The sequence below is a fragment of the Heterocephalus glaber genome, unplaced genomic scaffold, assembly GCF_053883595.1.
Source record: "Heterocephalus glaber isolate CG9 unplaced genomic scaffold, H.glaber_assembly_v1.0 deba00000347, whole genome shotgun sequence".
NCBI classification, from domain to species: domain Eukaryota; kingdom Metazoa; phylum Chordata; class Mammalia; order Rodentia; family Bathyergidae; genus Heterocephalus; species Heterocephalus glaber.
This window is the reverse complement of record NW_028258143.1, coordinates 20,570,035-20,585,095: the sequence shown is the minus strand read 5'-3', so window position 1 is coordinate 20,585,095 and position 15,061 is coordinate 20,570,035. Positions and strand designations below refer to the sequence as shown.

General features: G+C 51.8%; 1 protein-coding gene across 5 annotated transcripts in view; it reads right to left on the bottom strand.

Moving 5' to 3' along the window:
• Positions 1-15,061, bottom strand: part of Steap3 (STEAP3 metalloreductase) — a 43,982-nt gene that overhangs the window by 13,322 nt on the left and 15,599 nt on the right. For 2 of the 5 annotated variants that reach the window (XM_004836067.4, XM_021236646.2), the window contains exons 2-4: positions 8,270-8,361; positions 4,362-4,861; positions 2,272-2,799 (exon numbers count right to left, since the gene is read on the bottom strand). In XM_004836067.4, the coding sequence (XP_004836124.1) occupies positions 2,272-2,799; positions 4,362-4,861; positions 8,270-8,294 (1,053 nt within the window). In that variant the 5' untranslated portion in view covers positions 8,295-8,361. Of the gene's footprint in view, positions 1-2,271; positions 2,800-4,361; positions 4,862-5,432; positions 5,519-8,269; positions 8,362-15,061 lie in introns of those variants that run through there. The other 3 variants (XM_004836063.4, XM_004836065.4, XM_004836064.4) reach the window with 2 other exon arrangements.

Sequence of the window (15,061 nt, the reverse complement as noted above, 5' to 3'; positions counted from 1 at the left end):
GTGGGCAGGAAGCAGTGGTTGGTCTTGTATCCTGCAGGTAGATGCTGTCACCTTCTTCTGCCTGACACAGCCGCCAACTCAGAGGAGAGGGCTCCCCACGTCTTGGGCCACAAGTGCTGTCCCAGTACCCCAAGAGCCCCACAGAGCCCCCTGCCAAGTGGGCTGGCTTTTTAAAGAAGCAAATGCGAAAACATAACCAAAGATCATCAAACACATCAGCACTAGGAGAGACTTTGATCTACACATCAGGGGCCTGAGGACATAGAGGGCCTGGGACTTTCTTAAGGTCGAGGTCTGTGTTCTAATCAGTGATGCAGCAGGACAGGAGTTCCCAGGTCTGGCCTACCAGCCTCCAGTCCACCTGCACCAGCTCAGGTAAAGGATGAGATGATCTTTCTTATTCCTGTCTGTGGCTGCAGGCCTGGCAGGGTAGGTGCTCAATGAATGAGTAAATGAATTAATACCTTAGTTCTGAGACTTTTTACTCAATTGGTAATTTGGCTTTGTTTCCTTTAGAAAACAGGATGTGTAAAAGCATGGAATAGAACAGCTGGTTCTGAAACCCACGTCTGCTCCTTTCTGGCCGTGTGGCTTTGGTCAAGCAATTTCACTTCTCTGTGCCTTTGTTTTCTCATCTGTGAAATGAGGGTAGTACAGCACTTGCCTTATGGAATGAGATGGGCATTAAATGAATTCAGAGTGGGTATGGAAAGCTCTCAGAATGGTACAAGGAACATATCAAGCTCTTTTTTATGGGTTCGTGACTATTATTTTTTCCCTTTCTCTCATTCCCAGCAGGCATCTTGCTTCTGCACCTGACATCGGGGGTTCTTGCTTTCTCTTAGGAAAGTTGGAAACTACAGAGGCGGTGACGCCAGGTGTTCGTGGGTGGGGAGACAAGGGCCTCTGAGAAGCTGCCAGTGGGGAAACAGAGCCCAGAGTTGGCAGGGGCAGAGGTCTGAGGTCCCCCTTCTGTGTGGGGGTGGCCACGCTGTGGGTGTGTGCACAGAAGTCCCTGCACTCTCAGCAGGAGAGGTGCTGCAGGGGCTCCAAGCTGGACTGAGGGAGGATGGGAAGTGTCTCCTGGGCATCTAGGCCACCTGTGCTGTGGGAATAGTGTCCTGGAATGGGCAGGGCCCATGCACAAGGGGTCCAGGGCTGGAGCCTGGAGGGGGCTTCAGTAGGCTGGCAATAAGGACAGTCACCCTACTAGTTGCCTTCCTTAGCTTAGGTCTGAGACCTATGCACCTGGGTGCTTGGAAACCAGGAGGGAGCATCACAGAATTCTGTGCACACAGCTTGCCAGCTAATGCCATCTCTGTTCCCACCTGGCCTGGCCTGATGGCCCTGTTTCCCAGGAATCCTGCTGGCGAAGGAGTACCATATGGCTTTTCTAAATGAATAAATAATGCCACCTACCACCCTCCAAATAAAAAAAAACAACCTCATCACCAAAACACCCACTCCTGCACCCTCCCCTTCTCAGCGGACAGCAGCTTGTCTTCCATGGCTCACACCAAAGCCCAGACTCCCCTGGACCACCCCAGGCAACCCCACGCCTGTCACATCACCACATCTGCGTACTCCATAGAGAAGCCCTGCCCTACTCCACAGCTTCCTGCCCTGCTGCTGCTCCCTTCCTGCCCCACTCTCCTGGCCTTGAGTGTGGGTTCCTGCACAGCCTCCTTCCTGGTCCCTTGGTGTCTGCCTTTTACCCTGTTGTCTGTTCTGAGCCCAGCAGAGTGAGCCCATTAAAAGCATCAGGCAGATCATCAGTTCTAGACTGAAACCCTTCACTGGCTCCCTAGTTCCCTCAGGGGCTACAGCTAAAGCTCTTCCTTTGCCTTCAAGGGCCCCAGTCTGGCTTCCACCTCTCAGACCTTGCCCTCCACCAGCTCCCTCAGGTCCAGTCCCACAGGCCTCGTGGATGCCAGGCCTGCTCCTACCTGAAGGCCCTGCTCTTGCTGCCACCTCGGCCTGCACCACCCCCAGCTCACTCTTACCCATGCCACATCAATAGGGCCTCCCTGGCCACCTTTAACACCACCCCCTTCTGCCCTCCCAGCTTTGCTATACTCCCCAGTGCCCATGACCTGCCAGATGTCTGCTCTTGTTTAACTTCGTCTATGTAAGTCTGTACCCAAGAGGGTGGAGATTTTCCTGTTCCACTCCGATACTCAGAACCCTGGGCAGCAGGATGGGAGCATTGCCTGGATGGAGCAGAATCTGCTGTGTGTGGAGGGACAGGAGAGAGGAGGGCAAGGGTGGCACCTGCTTGACGGCCAGGTTGACCAAGTCGTAGCGGTGAGAGCGGCGCAGCGGCAGGCAGAAGCTGTAAAGCGCGTGCAGTGCAGCACAGAAGAAGCTGAGCAGCCCGATCTGCTTGCGGTGCTGCAGCCAGTGGTCCAGCCAGTCGGGGAAGCGGTGGTACTTGGTGCCTCGCCGAAGCTGCAGGGTGGCCGCCAACACGCCGGGCAGGTACACCAGTGACAGCAGCACATAGGCCACGCACGGCAGCGTGGTGTTGACCACAGACACGGGCAGCTTGTAGAACTTGTTCTTGCCCTCCTGTACATAGGGCTGCAGCACATCCCGGGTGAAGTTGTATGCAAAGAAACACACAAAGAGCCCCAAGGCTAGGAGTGCAGGCACTTTCCAGGCTGGCAGGAGATGCAGCGGCATGGCCTCTACCTCTCGGGCTGATACCAAGGAACCCATGTCCAAGGGCATGAAGCCCATGGCATGAACCATCTCGGAGATGGTGCGCTTGGCTTCTGGCTGGTCACTGCAGATGGGCACCTGTTGGGAGAAAGGAAAGGATAATCAGGCAGAGTCCCAGGCCCTGGGAATGGGCAGGGCCTCAACCACACAGGCTCAGTTCTACATTGAGCAGCTGAGGAAACTGAGGCCTACAGCCTTGTCCAAGTGAGCTTCCAGGGAACAGTGTAGCTGTGAGCACAGGGAGGCTCTGGCTTCCAGGCCAGGGATCTTTCAGGGCCTTAGTGGCCTCCTGGCCTCAGGTCCTGTGTGCCCAGGGAGGCCCACCACTAACAGTGAGTGTCCAGCTTGCTGACAACAACCACAGAGACATGTCCACTTAAGAAGCCCCCTGGCTCTTGGGGTGGCCGCTCCTGAGGACTGTGGCCTGTTCAGTTGCTCAGTCACAGGTTCTACACAGAGCCCAGGACATGCAACTCCAGCTGCACCTCCATCCCTCAGTACAAAGGGGTCCCCTTGTTTCCATAGGGAGCCTGCTGCCAGCGAGTCCTGCATGCCTTCTCAGCCCAGAAGCCCTGTGTTCCTCATGAGCTCCCACTGAAGGTGCCAGGAAATCCTCACACCTCCAGGCACTCTGTGGGCCTTGTGACACTGCTAGGGTCAGTCTGGTCCCCAGCACTGAGTACCTAGTCTGAGCCAGGCTTTACACGCATGATCCCTTGGCCTGCAGGTAGGTATAATTGTCCTTATTTTTCAGATGAAGCAACTGAGATCTGGGAGTACAGTCTTGTACCTCTGTGCCTTGCAGATTGTCCCCTCATCCTGGAATGCCCTCTGTGTTCCCTGAGCATGACAACACCATGTGGGACACTTCCAAGGCTTCTCCAGCTGGCCCTGTCCCAGCGCTTGCCCACTGTTCCCAGCCAGGCCCCACATGAGAGTCCAAGGAGGCAGCTGTATCCCAGGCCTTGCAGCCAGAGCTGGGCAGCACCTCTGGATCCTGCCCTGGAGCCCCGGCACCTGCCTGGACTTGCTGGATGTGTGTGTGGATCTGGCATTCTTCCACAGGAAGGGGCAGATGGCCTTTTACATTAAAAACCATCTTGTCTTGGGAAAACTCCTCCTGCCAAGAAATATGTGCAACTCTGGTTGTGCTGTGGAGCTGCTTTCCAGCCCCAGAAAACTTGTTGGCTGTTCTAAGAAATCCACTCAGTTCCCACAAGGTCTTGAAATTAACCAAATGAAGTCTGGGACCTCCCTGTCTTCCTCAGGGCCTGGCACCTAAGTGTGCTACTTTCCTCTTTCTGAGTCCAATTTTATAAGGGAAGTCTCTCTCTGCCTTCAAATAGTCAAAAAACCTTTTTCTCCTCAGGCCCTGGGAAACCTAATGCCTTAACAGAAAGAACATGGGTTTAGATCCACATGAACAGAGCTCAAATCCCAACTCAGCAACTGTAGGCTCTTGGGTGTGATCACCGATATCTCTGAGCCTCAGTTTCCTGCCCTGTAAAATGGAATTTTGCAGTGACATGACATTAGCTGAGAAAATGCACACACAAAAAAGCTGGTGTGCTGATGGTCTTCAAGGAAAATGACCCATTTGTATTTATCGTTATGATAGCAGTGATTTCTCAAGGACTTACCTGCCTGTTCCCATCCCTTGGGCCAGCCTGGAGAGTCCAGGCAGAGATGACATTGAAGGCCTTGACCACTGTGCAGGTGGGAAAAAGCGAGGCCAGGTACTCCGCATTGGACTCGAGATGCCGAAGGTGCTCCTGCTCTGTCGGGTTGCTCACGTCCACCAGGATCTTGCCGGCTAGTTGATCACTGAGGCCACAGAGGGAGGAGTAGTGCTCTCGGAACACAGCCACAAAGATGATGCCTGGGGAGGTCACCGCCTCCTCCTGGAAGGTCACTTGGGCTGATGAGGGGAACAGCCCGGCTGTGCGTTTAGGGTTGCGGCTCCCCACCACCACACTGAAGCCAGAGCCCACCAGGCGTGTGGCCAGGGAGCGGGCAAAGTCCCCACTGCCCAGGATGCCCACTTTGAGGGCCCCAACAGGGGGCTCAGCAAGGCTCCCATCGCTGTCTACCAGGTGGTGGCTGATCAGGGGCTTATCTATCTCTCCGGGCATTCTGGTGGCTGCAAGAGAAGACAGGAATCTGGTCACTGGAGGGCTCCTGGGCACCCCCTCCTGCCACCCTCTTCCTCATGTCCAACATTCACCCATCATGAAGTGCTATGGTATGCTACCACCAGGGGGCAAACAGAGCAAGACCAGCCTTGCCCCAAGAAAGGCACAGAGGCAGGAGAGGAGAGGAAGGACTTCTGCCCCTCATCCTTTGTCCTTCCTGTGAATTTATTTCCTCAGGACACATGGGCAGCTGGGAGGGTGCTGGAAAAGGATGACGTGGAATTTCTATGCCCGACGCTATATGTCCACGCACAATGGACAGATGGTGACACTGGCTGGGAGTGACTGTCTACCTCCAACCTCATCGTTGCTGTGTGTTATCTGTGATGGGCAGCAGAGCAAACATGTTCCTGTTGTGCTCACACTGTGCACTGTGGAGCAGTCAATGCCCCTCCTGCTCTTCCTCAAGAAAACCCGGGGCGGTGGGCAGGGCCCTCTCTCTGACTCTGGGCCTGGTATAGAGGTGGTTCTCATGCTTGCTGAATGAATGAATGAGTGAATGAATGAATGAACACACACCTGAACCTATTCTCTGAGGGTCCTGGGAGACATGAGGATGAACAGGATTCAGAGACCTGGATGCCCTGGGCTCTCCTTCCATGGGCCTGAGGGACACAGAGGACAGGCTGGGTGTGGAAGAAGACCATGTGAACTCAGACAGGGAAAACCATTCTGCAATTGTCACCAACTTGTGACGGAAACTGGCTATGTCCTTCGAGGATGAAGGTAAGCAACAAACCACAGTAGTCCTGGCAGAACATGTGGGTTTGTCACCAATACTGACAGGTCCAATCCCAAATTCAGTTGTGACAGAGTACCCTGAATGCTACTTACACCCACTGTGAATTTTACATTATGGTAGATATTAAACCTGCCACTAGATCTTTTTATATAATGTGCTAACACGAAAGTACGTATATTACTAAAGTGCATCTTCTTCGGGGAATTAGTAACTGCCTCATAGTCGAGTACCCCACAGCACTGTATTTTGTGCCCATCACAACATTATTGTGAGCAGAAGCTCATAAGCTTCAGCGGCCTATGGGTTCCGTGGGGTCCTTAGCACAGAAGGATTAAGAAGCCATGTCCAGCCTGGCGCTGTGGCGAACACTTGCAATTCCAGCTACTCAGGAGTCTGGAGCAGGAGGATGACAAGTTTAAGGTCAGCCTGGGCAACTTAGGAAGACCCTGCTATGCTCGCTTGGGCAGCACATATACTAAAATAGGAAGACCCTGCTAAAGATAAAAAAATAAAAAGCGCTGAGGCTGTGTAGCTCAGGGTTAGATTGCTCATGGGTTTGTTGCCTCATACTGAAAAGAGAAAAACCCCAAAAAACAAAAAAGAAGTCAAAAGTCTTCCTGGAACCTCTGGGGCAACAGGCAGCTGTTAACACCCTGTGCACGTATTTACCTTTTTCCAGTTTTCCATGGCAAACTCCTGGGACTCTATTAACTATCAACACTGGGAGAAGTGCGGGGGCCACAGGATCTAACACAAGGGTGGATGGAGCAAGAGGACCAGAGGGTTGAGGCTGTGTCCTTGGGCAAGTCCCTGTGCCTCTCTGGGCCCCAGCTTCCACCTTTGTTACAGAGATCACACGTTCTCATCTCAGATGACAAATATTGCAGTCTTACAAGGTTTTACAAACTGAGATACGGATCTCTTACACAGCATCAGCAGCCACTCGTTTATGGGATGCCTGCAATGTGCCAAACATGGCTGTTGGGCCTTTCTCCTAGTGATGGTGATCAAGACCCTTCCCCAGTAACTCCACAAAGTAGGCACTGTTACTATTCCCAGTTTAGAGGAGGAAACGGAGGGTGAGGTCAAGGCCTGTGCTTAAGGCAACACAGGCAGCGAGCAAAGGAGGAGAACGAGACGGGACTCAAGTTGTCAGCTTCCAGAGCCCAAGCTTCATTCAGTCTTGTCACCCAGGGGACGATGAGCTGTGCACAGATGCTCCAGAGAGGCAGCAGGCCCACCTGGGCTGAGGGGAGGCAGGGGCTGTGCTAAGTGCCCCTCCGGGGAGAGGACACGGTTCCCATCCTGCCTCTGCTCCCATAACCTCTCACACATCTTTAAAGTGGTTTGGAAACATCATCCTGTCTCTCTCATGGGATAGCAGGGACTTGTTAGGTTAGGCCACTACAGAATTGTTTTGGGGGGACCCTGCTTCCCGAGTCCAAGAATACAGACAGGCAGGCACCGGCCACAACCCCACCCTGCTCTGGACAGACTCGACCTCCCTGCAAAATTGGAGAGGGTGTTTCCTGCCAGTTCTGGGAGCATTTCCCAAGGGGGTGATGAGCTGCTCCTTGGGGGTTAAAGCAGGCCTCCTGCTGCACCACCTCACTCACCCAGCACGGCCTTGAAGCCATCTGCTCAGGCAGGGAGGGCTGTGCTGGGCGTGCTAGGCCAGACTGCCTGGGTTCTGACTCTGACTCTGGCAAGTGCTGAGTGACCTTGGGCCAGTCAGTGCCTGGTTTCTTCAGCTATAAACGGAAGACCATCCTAGTACTGCACCTTCCCATGGGCAGGTTGGAGAAGTAAAAAGCAGAGCCGAGCACACAATAAGCATTTGGCCAGTATTGTTCAGGAATTACTAAGCAAATACTGGTTCCCAGCAGAAGCCAAGCTGTGCATCAGCAGTGGGTATGTGGTAGAGAAGAGGGGTAGGAGACCCTGGCTGCACCCCTCCAGGCCTGGGGAACCAGAGCTGGATGGGAGGGGGGTCTGGACAGGACAGCAGCAGGCCAGCATTAGGGACCCTCCCAGGGGCCTCCAAAGTCCCTGTAGCTGGGACGATCAAGGTTTCCCTTGTAGTCAGTGAGAACTGGGACAGACATACCCTGGTCTTTCCTGGTCACCGCCCAGCCACCTGGAGTGAGGAGGAAGTCCTGTCCTGAAGGGGAGGGAAAGGAAGCACACAAAGGCTTCCACTGCTGTTGCCACATTTGCCAGCAATATGAATGATCCCAAGATGCTCTCCTCCTGGATGAAGCCTGTCCTCTATCTTTGCTCTCTCCTTCCCATCTCCTAAGTAACTGTGCCGAACTCGGAGGAGTGTGACGATGGTAAGACTGGTTCCCACTCTTGGATGGGGGTAGCGTGTATACAGGGGGCGTGATGTGTGTACAGGGTGCGTGGATAAGCTCTGCCCACCAAAGACTGGTTGCTGGGAGCTGGGGATGGGACCCAGGAGCAGTGCAGGCCTGGCTGAACCTCTTGTCCTCAGAGGCAATGCTACCTGCCATCTGACAATTCTTGAAGAGGCCTGATGGTTTTACCACCTTGAATCAAATACAGGACCCACCCAAGGTGAGGAACAGCATCAGTCTCAGACTTTGCATCTTACCCATGGTGAACCCCAGATTTAGCATCAGAGGTGAAGCTGGCCCTCAGGGTCACTGCTCAGAATCTGAATGATGTCTCCTTTCTTTACGGGAGCTGGGAAAGAAGTGGTCACAACAGAGGAAAGTCACAGGCAGGGGCTGGGGGTCTAGGCTGGCCCCATCTCTGCCCCTAACTAATGTTGAGACCCAGGGGTGTCATTGAGCCTTTCTAGGTGGCTTCTTTGAAACAAGTCACTGCACCAGATTATCTCCAAGCCCCTCCCATCTCCAGCAGTCTAGCAATCTATTAGAAGTCCCAGTCTTAAATCCTAGGGGCCCTACTTTCAGCTGTAGGATGAACAGGAACCTGACATAATATACCTCTAATGTGTTTCTTGCTATCAAATTTGATCCTTGGGACAAGAGAACAACAGGTTGTCATGCCTCCTTGAGTTCTCCCTCCTACCCCAGGGGTAGCTCCTTCCTTGGTATTTCTGAGGCAGGGACAGAGCCATGTGGGTGGAGGAACCAGTTGCGCAGATGGTTGAAGACACCAGGTCCAGGCCAGGCTATTGGGCCGTACCTACCACTAACTAACTGGGCACTTTGGAGCAAGTTACTTACCCTTTCTGTGCCTTAGTTTTCCCACCTTTAAAGTGGGGACATTGATTGTTCCTCCCTAAGGGTTGTTGTGAGGATGAAATGAGCTAATACATGCAAGAGCTCAGAGCTAACCTCTATGACTGGTGTGTGTGCACATGTACACTATCCTCTAAGTTCCTCATGGGCAATGACCATGTCACATCCGTCTCCCCTCCCAGTCCCAGCACAAGGCCTGCTGCAGATCTGAAGGCCAGTGGGGGTAGGACAGGACAGGCCTGCGGCCTGAAGTTGAGGGTGTGATTAATCCTGTCTGAGCCTCTGTCTGGGCCAGGTTCCACCCTGGAGTTTCTATTTAGAGGTCCATGAGAGAGCACTGAGGGGATCAAATTGAAGCAGGTGACCCGGGCCTATAACTAGCAAACCACCTTTCCCAGTTGTGGTTAAAGGGCGCTGAGCCTTGGGACCTGTACCCTTTGGTCCCTGCCCAGGCTTGCCTGTTTCTCCCACTTCCTCAGCTATGATTGTGGTAGAAGCCATGCCTGGCCCCCAGGCCTGCCTGCCAGGACCTCCCCAGGCCACTCATGGTGACAGCGATGCGGCACACAGCCCGAGATTTTTTTTGCATGGGCAGCAACAGCCCTGCAGACATGGAGCTGCACAGGCAGGTCACTGTTTATCCTCTGGGGGCAGAAATACTGCCAAAGTGCAGCATACACTTGGAGAAGGCATCATATCCTCTTCACTCAGAATCCAGGGATCACCCCAAGTTCTTGTACTTTCCACTATGTTCTTTTATTTTTTTCCATAGCTGGGGAAACCAGGGACTTGAGCATGCTAAGTTATGATTTTATGCAACATTTTCGGAAGTTCTCTGCCTCCTCCCTCAGTGTCAGGACTTAGTCAAAGCAGTCTGTCTGCCTGTGCAAGCCCCTTCCCCACACCCCAGGTCCTGCTAATTCTCTGCAGACAAGAAATTCCCAGAGCACACTATCAAGAAAGTGAAAATGACAACCCATAGAACGGGAGAAAAATGTGGCCAGTCACATATCTGATAAAGGACTTGTTTCTAAATATATAAAGAACTCATAACTCTATTGAAGACAAACAACCTATGTAAAACTGGGCAAAAGATTTGAACAGACATTTCTCCAAGGAGCAAAGGATACTTAGTATGGTTAGCCCTTGGAGAAATGCAAGTTAAAACCATAATGAGATACCAATTTATAGCCACTAGGGTGGCTAAAATGATAATAAAAAGTAGTTAGCAGTAAGTATCGGTGAGGATGTGGGGAAACCAGAACCCTGCTATAATGTGCGAAGGGAAAATGGTGCTACCTCAGGAGAAAGGGCCTGGCTGTTCCTCAAAAGTCTGAACAGTTTCTTCATGCCCCAACAATTCCACTCTGAGGTATAGTCCCAAGACAAATGAAAACATATCCATTAGAAAGGTGTATATGAGGTTAGTAGCTCATCAACTGTGGTTAAAGGAGTGGTATATACATATGATGGGAGGTTAGCTAGCCTTAAAAAAAAACCTAAGTGTTAATGCCTGCTCCAACATGGAGCAAGATTGCAAGTATTATGCTCAGTGAAAGAACCTGGTCAAAAAGGCTCAAATAGTGTACGGTCACATTTATACAAAGTGTCTATGAAAGGCAAATCCATAGAGATGGAAAATGAATTAGTGATTGCCAGGGAATAAGGGGTTGAGGGAAAATGGGGAGTTTCTTAGAGATGTTGAAAATATTATAAAATTGATTGTGGTGATAGTCATACAACTCTGAATATCCTAAACACCACTGACTACCTACTTTAAATGGGTAAATTGCAGGGTGTATGAACGATAGCTGAAAAAATCTGCTATGAAAAAGAAAAGTTGCTATTAAGTTTTTTTAGCTTGCTGTAGTAGTGTACACCTGTAATTCCAGCTACTTGGGAGGCTGAGGCAAGATGACTACAAGTTCAAGGCCAGCCTAGGCCACTTAGTTAAGACCCAAAATTTTAAAAAATGGCTCGGGACGTAACTCAGTAGTCCTGGGATTTGATCCCCAATACAAAAAAAAAAAGTTATTCTCTGTTAAAAAAATAAAACTCCCATGCCACAGACTATTGCTAGTACTGTATGTGTGAGCTAAAAGCAAATGTGTTTTGGGTGAGCACTTAGGGACATTCCGTGAGCTTAATGCATGGACCTCACTATTGCTGGCTCTTCAACCTTTTCAAGCATTTTCCTAGTTTTCCACAAATTTGAGTTTCCTAAACCCATGACCTCAGAGAAGTGAGATGTGTGTAACCGACACTAATAACTGTTGTAGTTGGAGAGACATTAACTTGGGCTAAAAATTCCTCTTGGCCTTGGTGGGCCCTGTGGCTGCTATTCCCCCAGCTGCCTGTCTGCACCCCACCATATAAGCAGACAGCCATTCCAGGGCCATGTGGTTGGAGGCAGGTGCTGAGCACTGAGATCTGGGCCTACCCCAGCCACTCCCAGGCTGGGAGCAGAACAGGCGTGTTCCAGTGGGAGGGGGCAGGAGGCATCATGTGCTATTCACCCAACATCTAGGGGTTTATGTAAGGACACACAGCTGGAAACAAGCACACAGCTGCAAACCTGCTATATGGGGCATTGGGTCTGATCACTTCCTTGCTGTGCTCTGAAATTCACATTGAAATTTAATCCCCATTACAAGACCTCAACAGGTAGCACCGGGTAGGACCTTTAAGAGGTTTAAGAGGGGAAGCCACTCATGTGATGAATGTGTTAATGGATTATCTCTAAAGTGGGTTTACTATAATAGCCAGTTGGACTAAGTCTCTTGCCATGTGATGCCCTGAGCCACCTCAGGACTCTGCCAGCAAGAAAGATATCACCAGATGCAGCCCCTGGTCCTTGAACCAAAATTAGGAACCAGAGTAAATATTTTCTTTATAAAGTATCCAGGCTTGTGTATTCTGTTATGGCAACATAAAATGAAATAAGACATCCCTATTCCCCAAACTCATCCTTTCCCTACTGAGGTGGAGGATCAGATCAGACCTAGGAATCTCCCAATTTTACCAAGCCAGAACTGGTCTTTGGGAGCTTGCCTCACCAGGCCAGGCTGCAGCCCTCATGTAACCATCAGAATATGGGCTCAGGCTGGGCATGGTGGTACACACCTTAATCCCAGAACTCTGGGAGGCTGAGGCAGGAAGATTGCAAGTGTGAACCCAGACTCAGCAACTTAGCAAGACCCTATCTCAAAAAAAAAAAAAAAAAATTTAAAAAGGCTGGGAATCTGGTTTCGTGTGAGGGCCCCAGCTTCAATACTTAGTACAAGGAGAGGAGGAGGAGGAGGAAGGGAAGAAGAAGGAGAAGGAGAAGGAGAGGAAGAGGAAGAAGAGAAAGAAAGGGAGGAAGAAGGAGAGAAAGAGGAGGTGGAAGATGTGGAGTAGAAGGAAAGATGGGCTTAGGAGAACATGTAAATGTTCTGGATTATTCAGGAGCTATCATCTTGTAAGCTACAAGGTCAGCCAGCAAGAGCACAGCTTGGATGTAGGCTGAGCACTTGCCAGCCAAGTGGTCTGGGTGTCACTTTACCTTTCCAAGCCCGGTCTCCTCATCTACCCAGGGGGTGCTGGTACTTTAATGAGGTGTAGGGTGGATGCTATAAAAATAAGTAGAGGGCCACACTGTGGGCCTGTTAAATTCACTCAGTTTTCATTTTATTCCTCTCTCTCTCTAGGATTTTTCAAAAACCCTTTTGTCTGTATAAAGCAGAAATAGATGCACCCAAATCAATATATGGTGTTCTCTGCCGAATGGAAAGATATACTTTAAAATTTTCTAAAACTGTGCTGAGATAATGGCCTGGAGGTGCACACATCTCTCTCAAGACAGCTGGGGAGAGGAGACTGTCTGGGATCGGGGGATGGCGGTGAGGCAGGGGACTGGGCACAGTAGGAGAAACTGGCAGTAGGGGCAGGGCACCAGGATGACTTGGGACTGGGACACTGGGCTCCCTGCCAGGAACATTCCTCAAGCTATGGGGTGCCCAGGGCCCCCTTCTTTGCTCAGGATCCTCAGCTCCTGGGTCAAGGCCACACCAGGGGCCACTCTGCCTCCATAGCCCTTAAGAGCCACCCCCATCCCACTGGCTGGTATTTCCCCCTTTGCTGCCTCTCTCCACCTCAGACTCCAAGCTCCTCAGAGATGGGAACTGAGCAAAACTCACTTCAGTCACCTCCACACTTAGCACAGTGTCCTGCACACATTTGGTTAATCTAAAGTGCACTGGCTTCACCTGAGGCTTGTGAAGCCTACTCGTGGGCTCTATAACCAGAATCTCAGATGCTGCTGGTCGTGGAACCACACATTAGAAACCTCTGCACCAGGTGCTCTCAGTACAGGACCGTGGAAGGCGCGAGTAGGTTAGTGAATCACCTGTAGGCAAGAGCCACCCCAGGTGCGGCCTTCTCCCAGGTCCCTCCCATGGGCCCAGCTCCCAGTGCCCCCATGCCCATACAGACCCATGGTATCAGTGTCTCCTATGCTCCCATCAGCCTTGAGGGTCAGCTGTACATGCCCTGCACCCACCTGTCCTGCTGCCCAAAACAAAGTCTTTCTGGCGAGGAGGTAGCCAGGCTCATGGGGCACTGTCATGACATGCCAAGCTCCATGGCTCCATTCCCACATGTGTGAGTCACCAGGCCCACAGCGGGCCAGGGAAGAAGAGTGCTGTTGGGGATCATGAAGGTCCTGGGGGTCCCAGGTGCCCATTATTACCCTAAGAGGATATGCCCAGAGGACTGAGTCTTCTGGTGTGGACTCCAGATGGCCACCTCTGACTCAGGACTATTTCACTGCCTTGATTAGACAGCCTGGCGCAAAAGGATGGGTCATTGGAACAGTTTATTACCACCTGCTACCGGCATATGGGCAGGGCAGGATGGTGGTCAGTGCTGGTTGGAAATGGGAAAAAGGAGGCCCTGAGGGGAGTACCAAGGCCAGGAGATGAGCAGCAGGGATGCCTTAGAGTCCTCTCACTGCACACCCCAGGGGGCCTCATTCGCACTGGAATCCATGCAGGGTGCACCCTCTGGAGTAGTGCAGTGGCTCTGGGGGCTTTTAAGAGAAAGGTGGCTACACGGGAGCAAAGTGCTCTGAGGGGGGTAGGACTAGGTACTGTGGGAGCCAGGGAGGAATGGCTAACTCTACCCAGGGAACTCGGGTGTGGGGGCCAGCTGGCTCCCTGCAGGCCAGTTAATGCAGCCAGGCTGGAGGCCCACTACTGAATCTGCAGCCTCAGCGTCTGGAGTTGGCTGCTTTCTTTGCTCTCCAGGGAGATTTGGAGCTGCAAACCCTGGGGCCAGTAGGTCTTGTGGGCTGTGCCTGTGCCTGCCCCTACCCTGGCCATGGTGTTTGCAGAATCAGAAAGAAGCTTTGGCCTTGATCCTGAGCAGGGAGGCCCAGGGGCAAGGAAAGGGCAGATGCAGCTGAGACACACAGAGGCAGCTGTAGGGTTTCTGCCAGGAACTCAGTGGGCCTCCAGTGTTATGAGTCTTGGGCTTGGCAAAGCCCACTTCCTCCTCTGGCCAGTCATGGATCACCTTTTCCAGGAAGCCTTTGGAGGACCCTCCCCTGACCCCAGCCTCCACTCTCCTGTTGCTCAGCTTGGGGAGGGCCAGGCAACCACTCTCCAACTCTGCCATGGTCTTGCTCTGACTTTTGCAAGAGTCTTGGAGAGCTCAAGAGTTCAAGACCAGCTCTTGCTTCCTCCTGAGCCAGGACAGAGGGGACCTCACACACTGGGACTCACTCTGCACTTCTGTTCCATTACCACTGACTGAATCCATGGGTTCCCTAGTCCATCACCCCACCAGATGGCGGTCACTTAATCAACTCTGTTCCTCCTCTTACACCTAGCTCAGGTCATGACACCCAGTAGGTACTCAATTTGTTTTTGGTACCGGGCATGAAACTCAGGACCTTGAGCTTACAAGGCAGATGCCAGAACCACTGAGCTAAATCCCCAGCCCATACTCAATTTTGCTTGTAGCTTGAATGCTGTAACTTCTGGATTCTGTGGCTGAGGGCAGAGTGTGCTTATAGCTCCTGACCATTTTCCCAAAACCTGTCTGGGGCCCTCAGCATCAGTGATGATGAAGCAAAACCAGGAGTTTGTAACCCAATTGCAGCCTGTGATACTGTTAGACTTGGCCAACTATTTTTC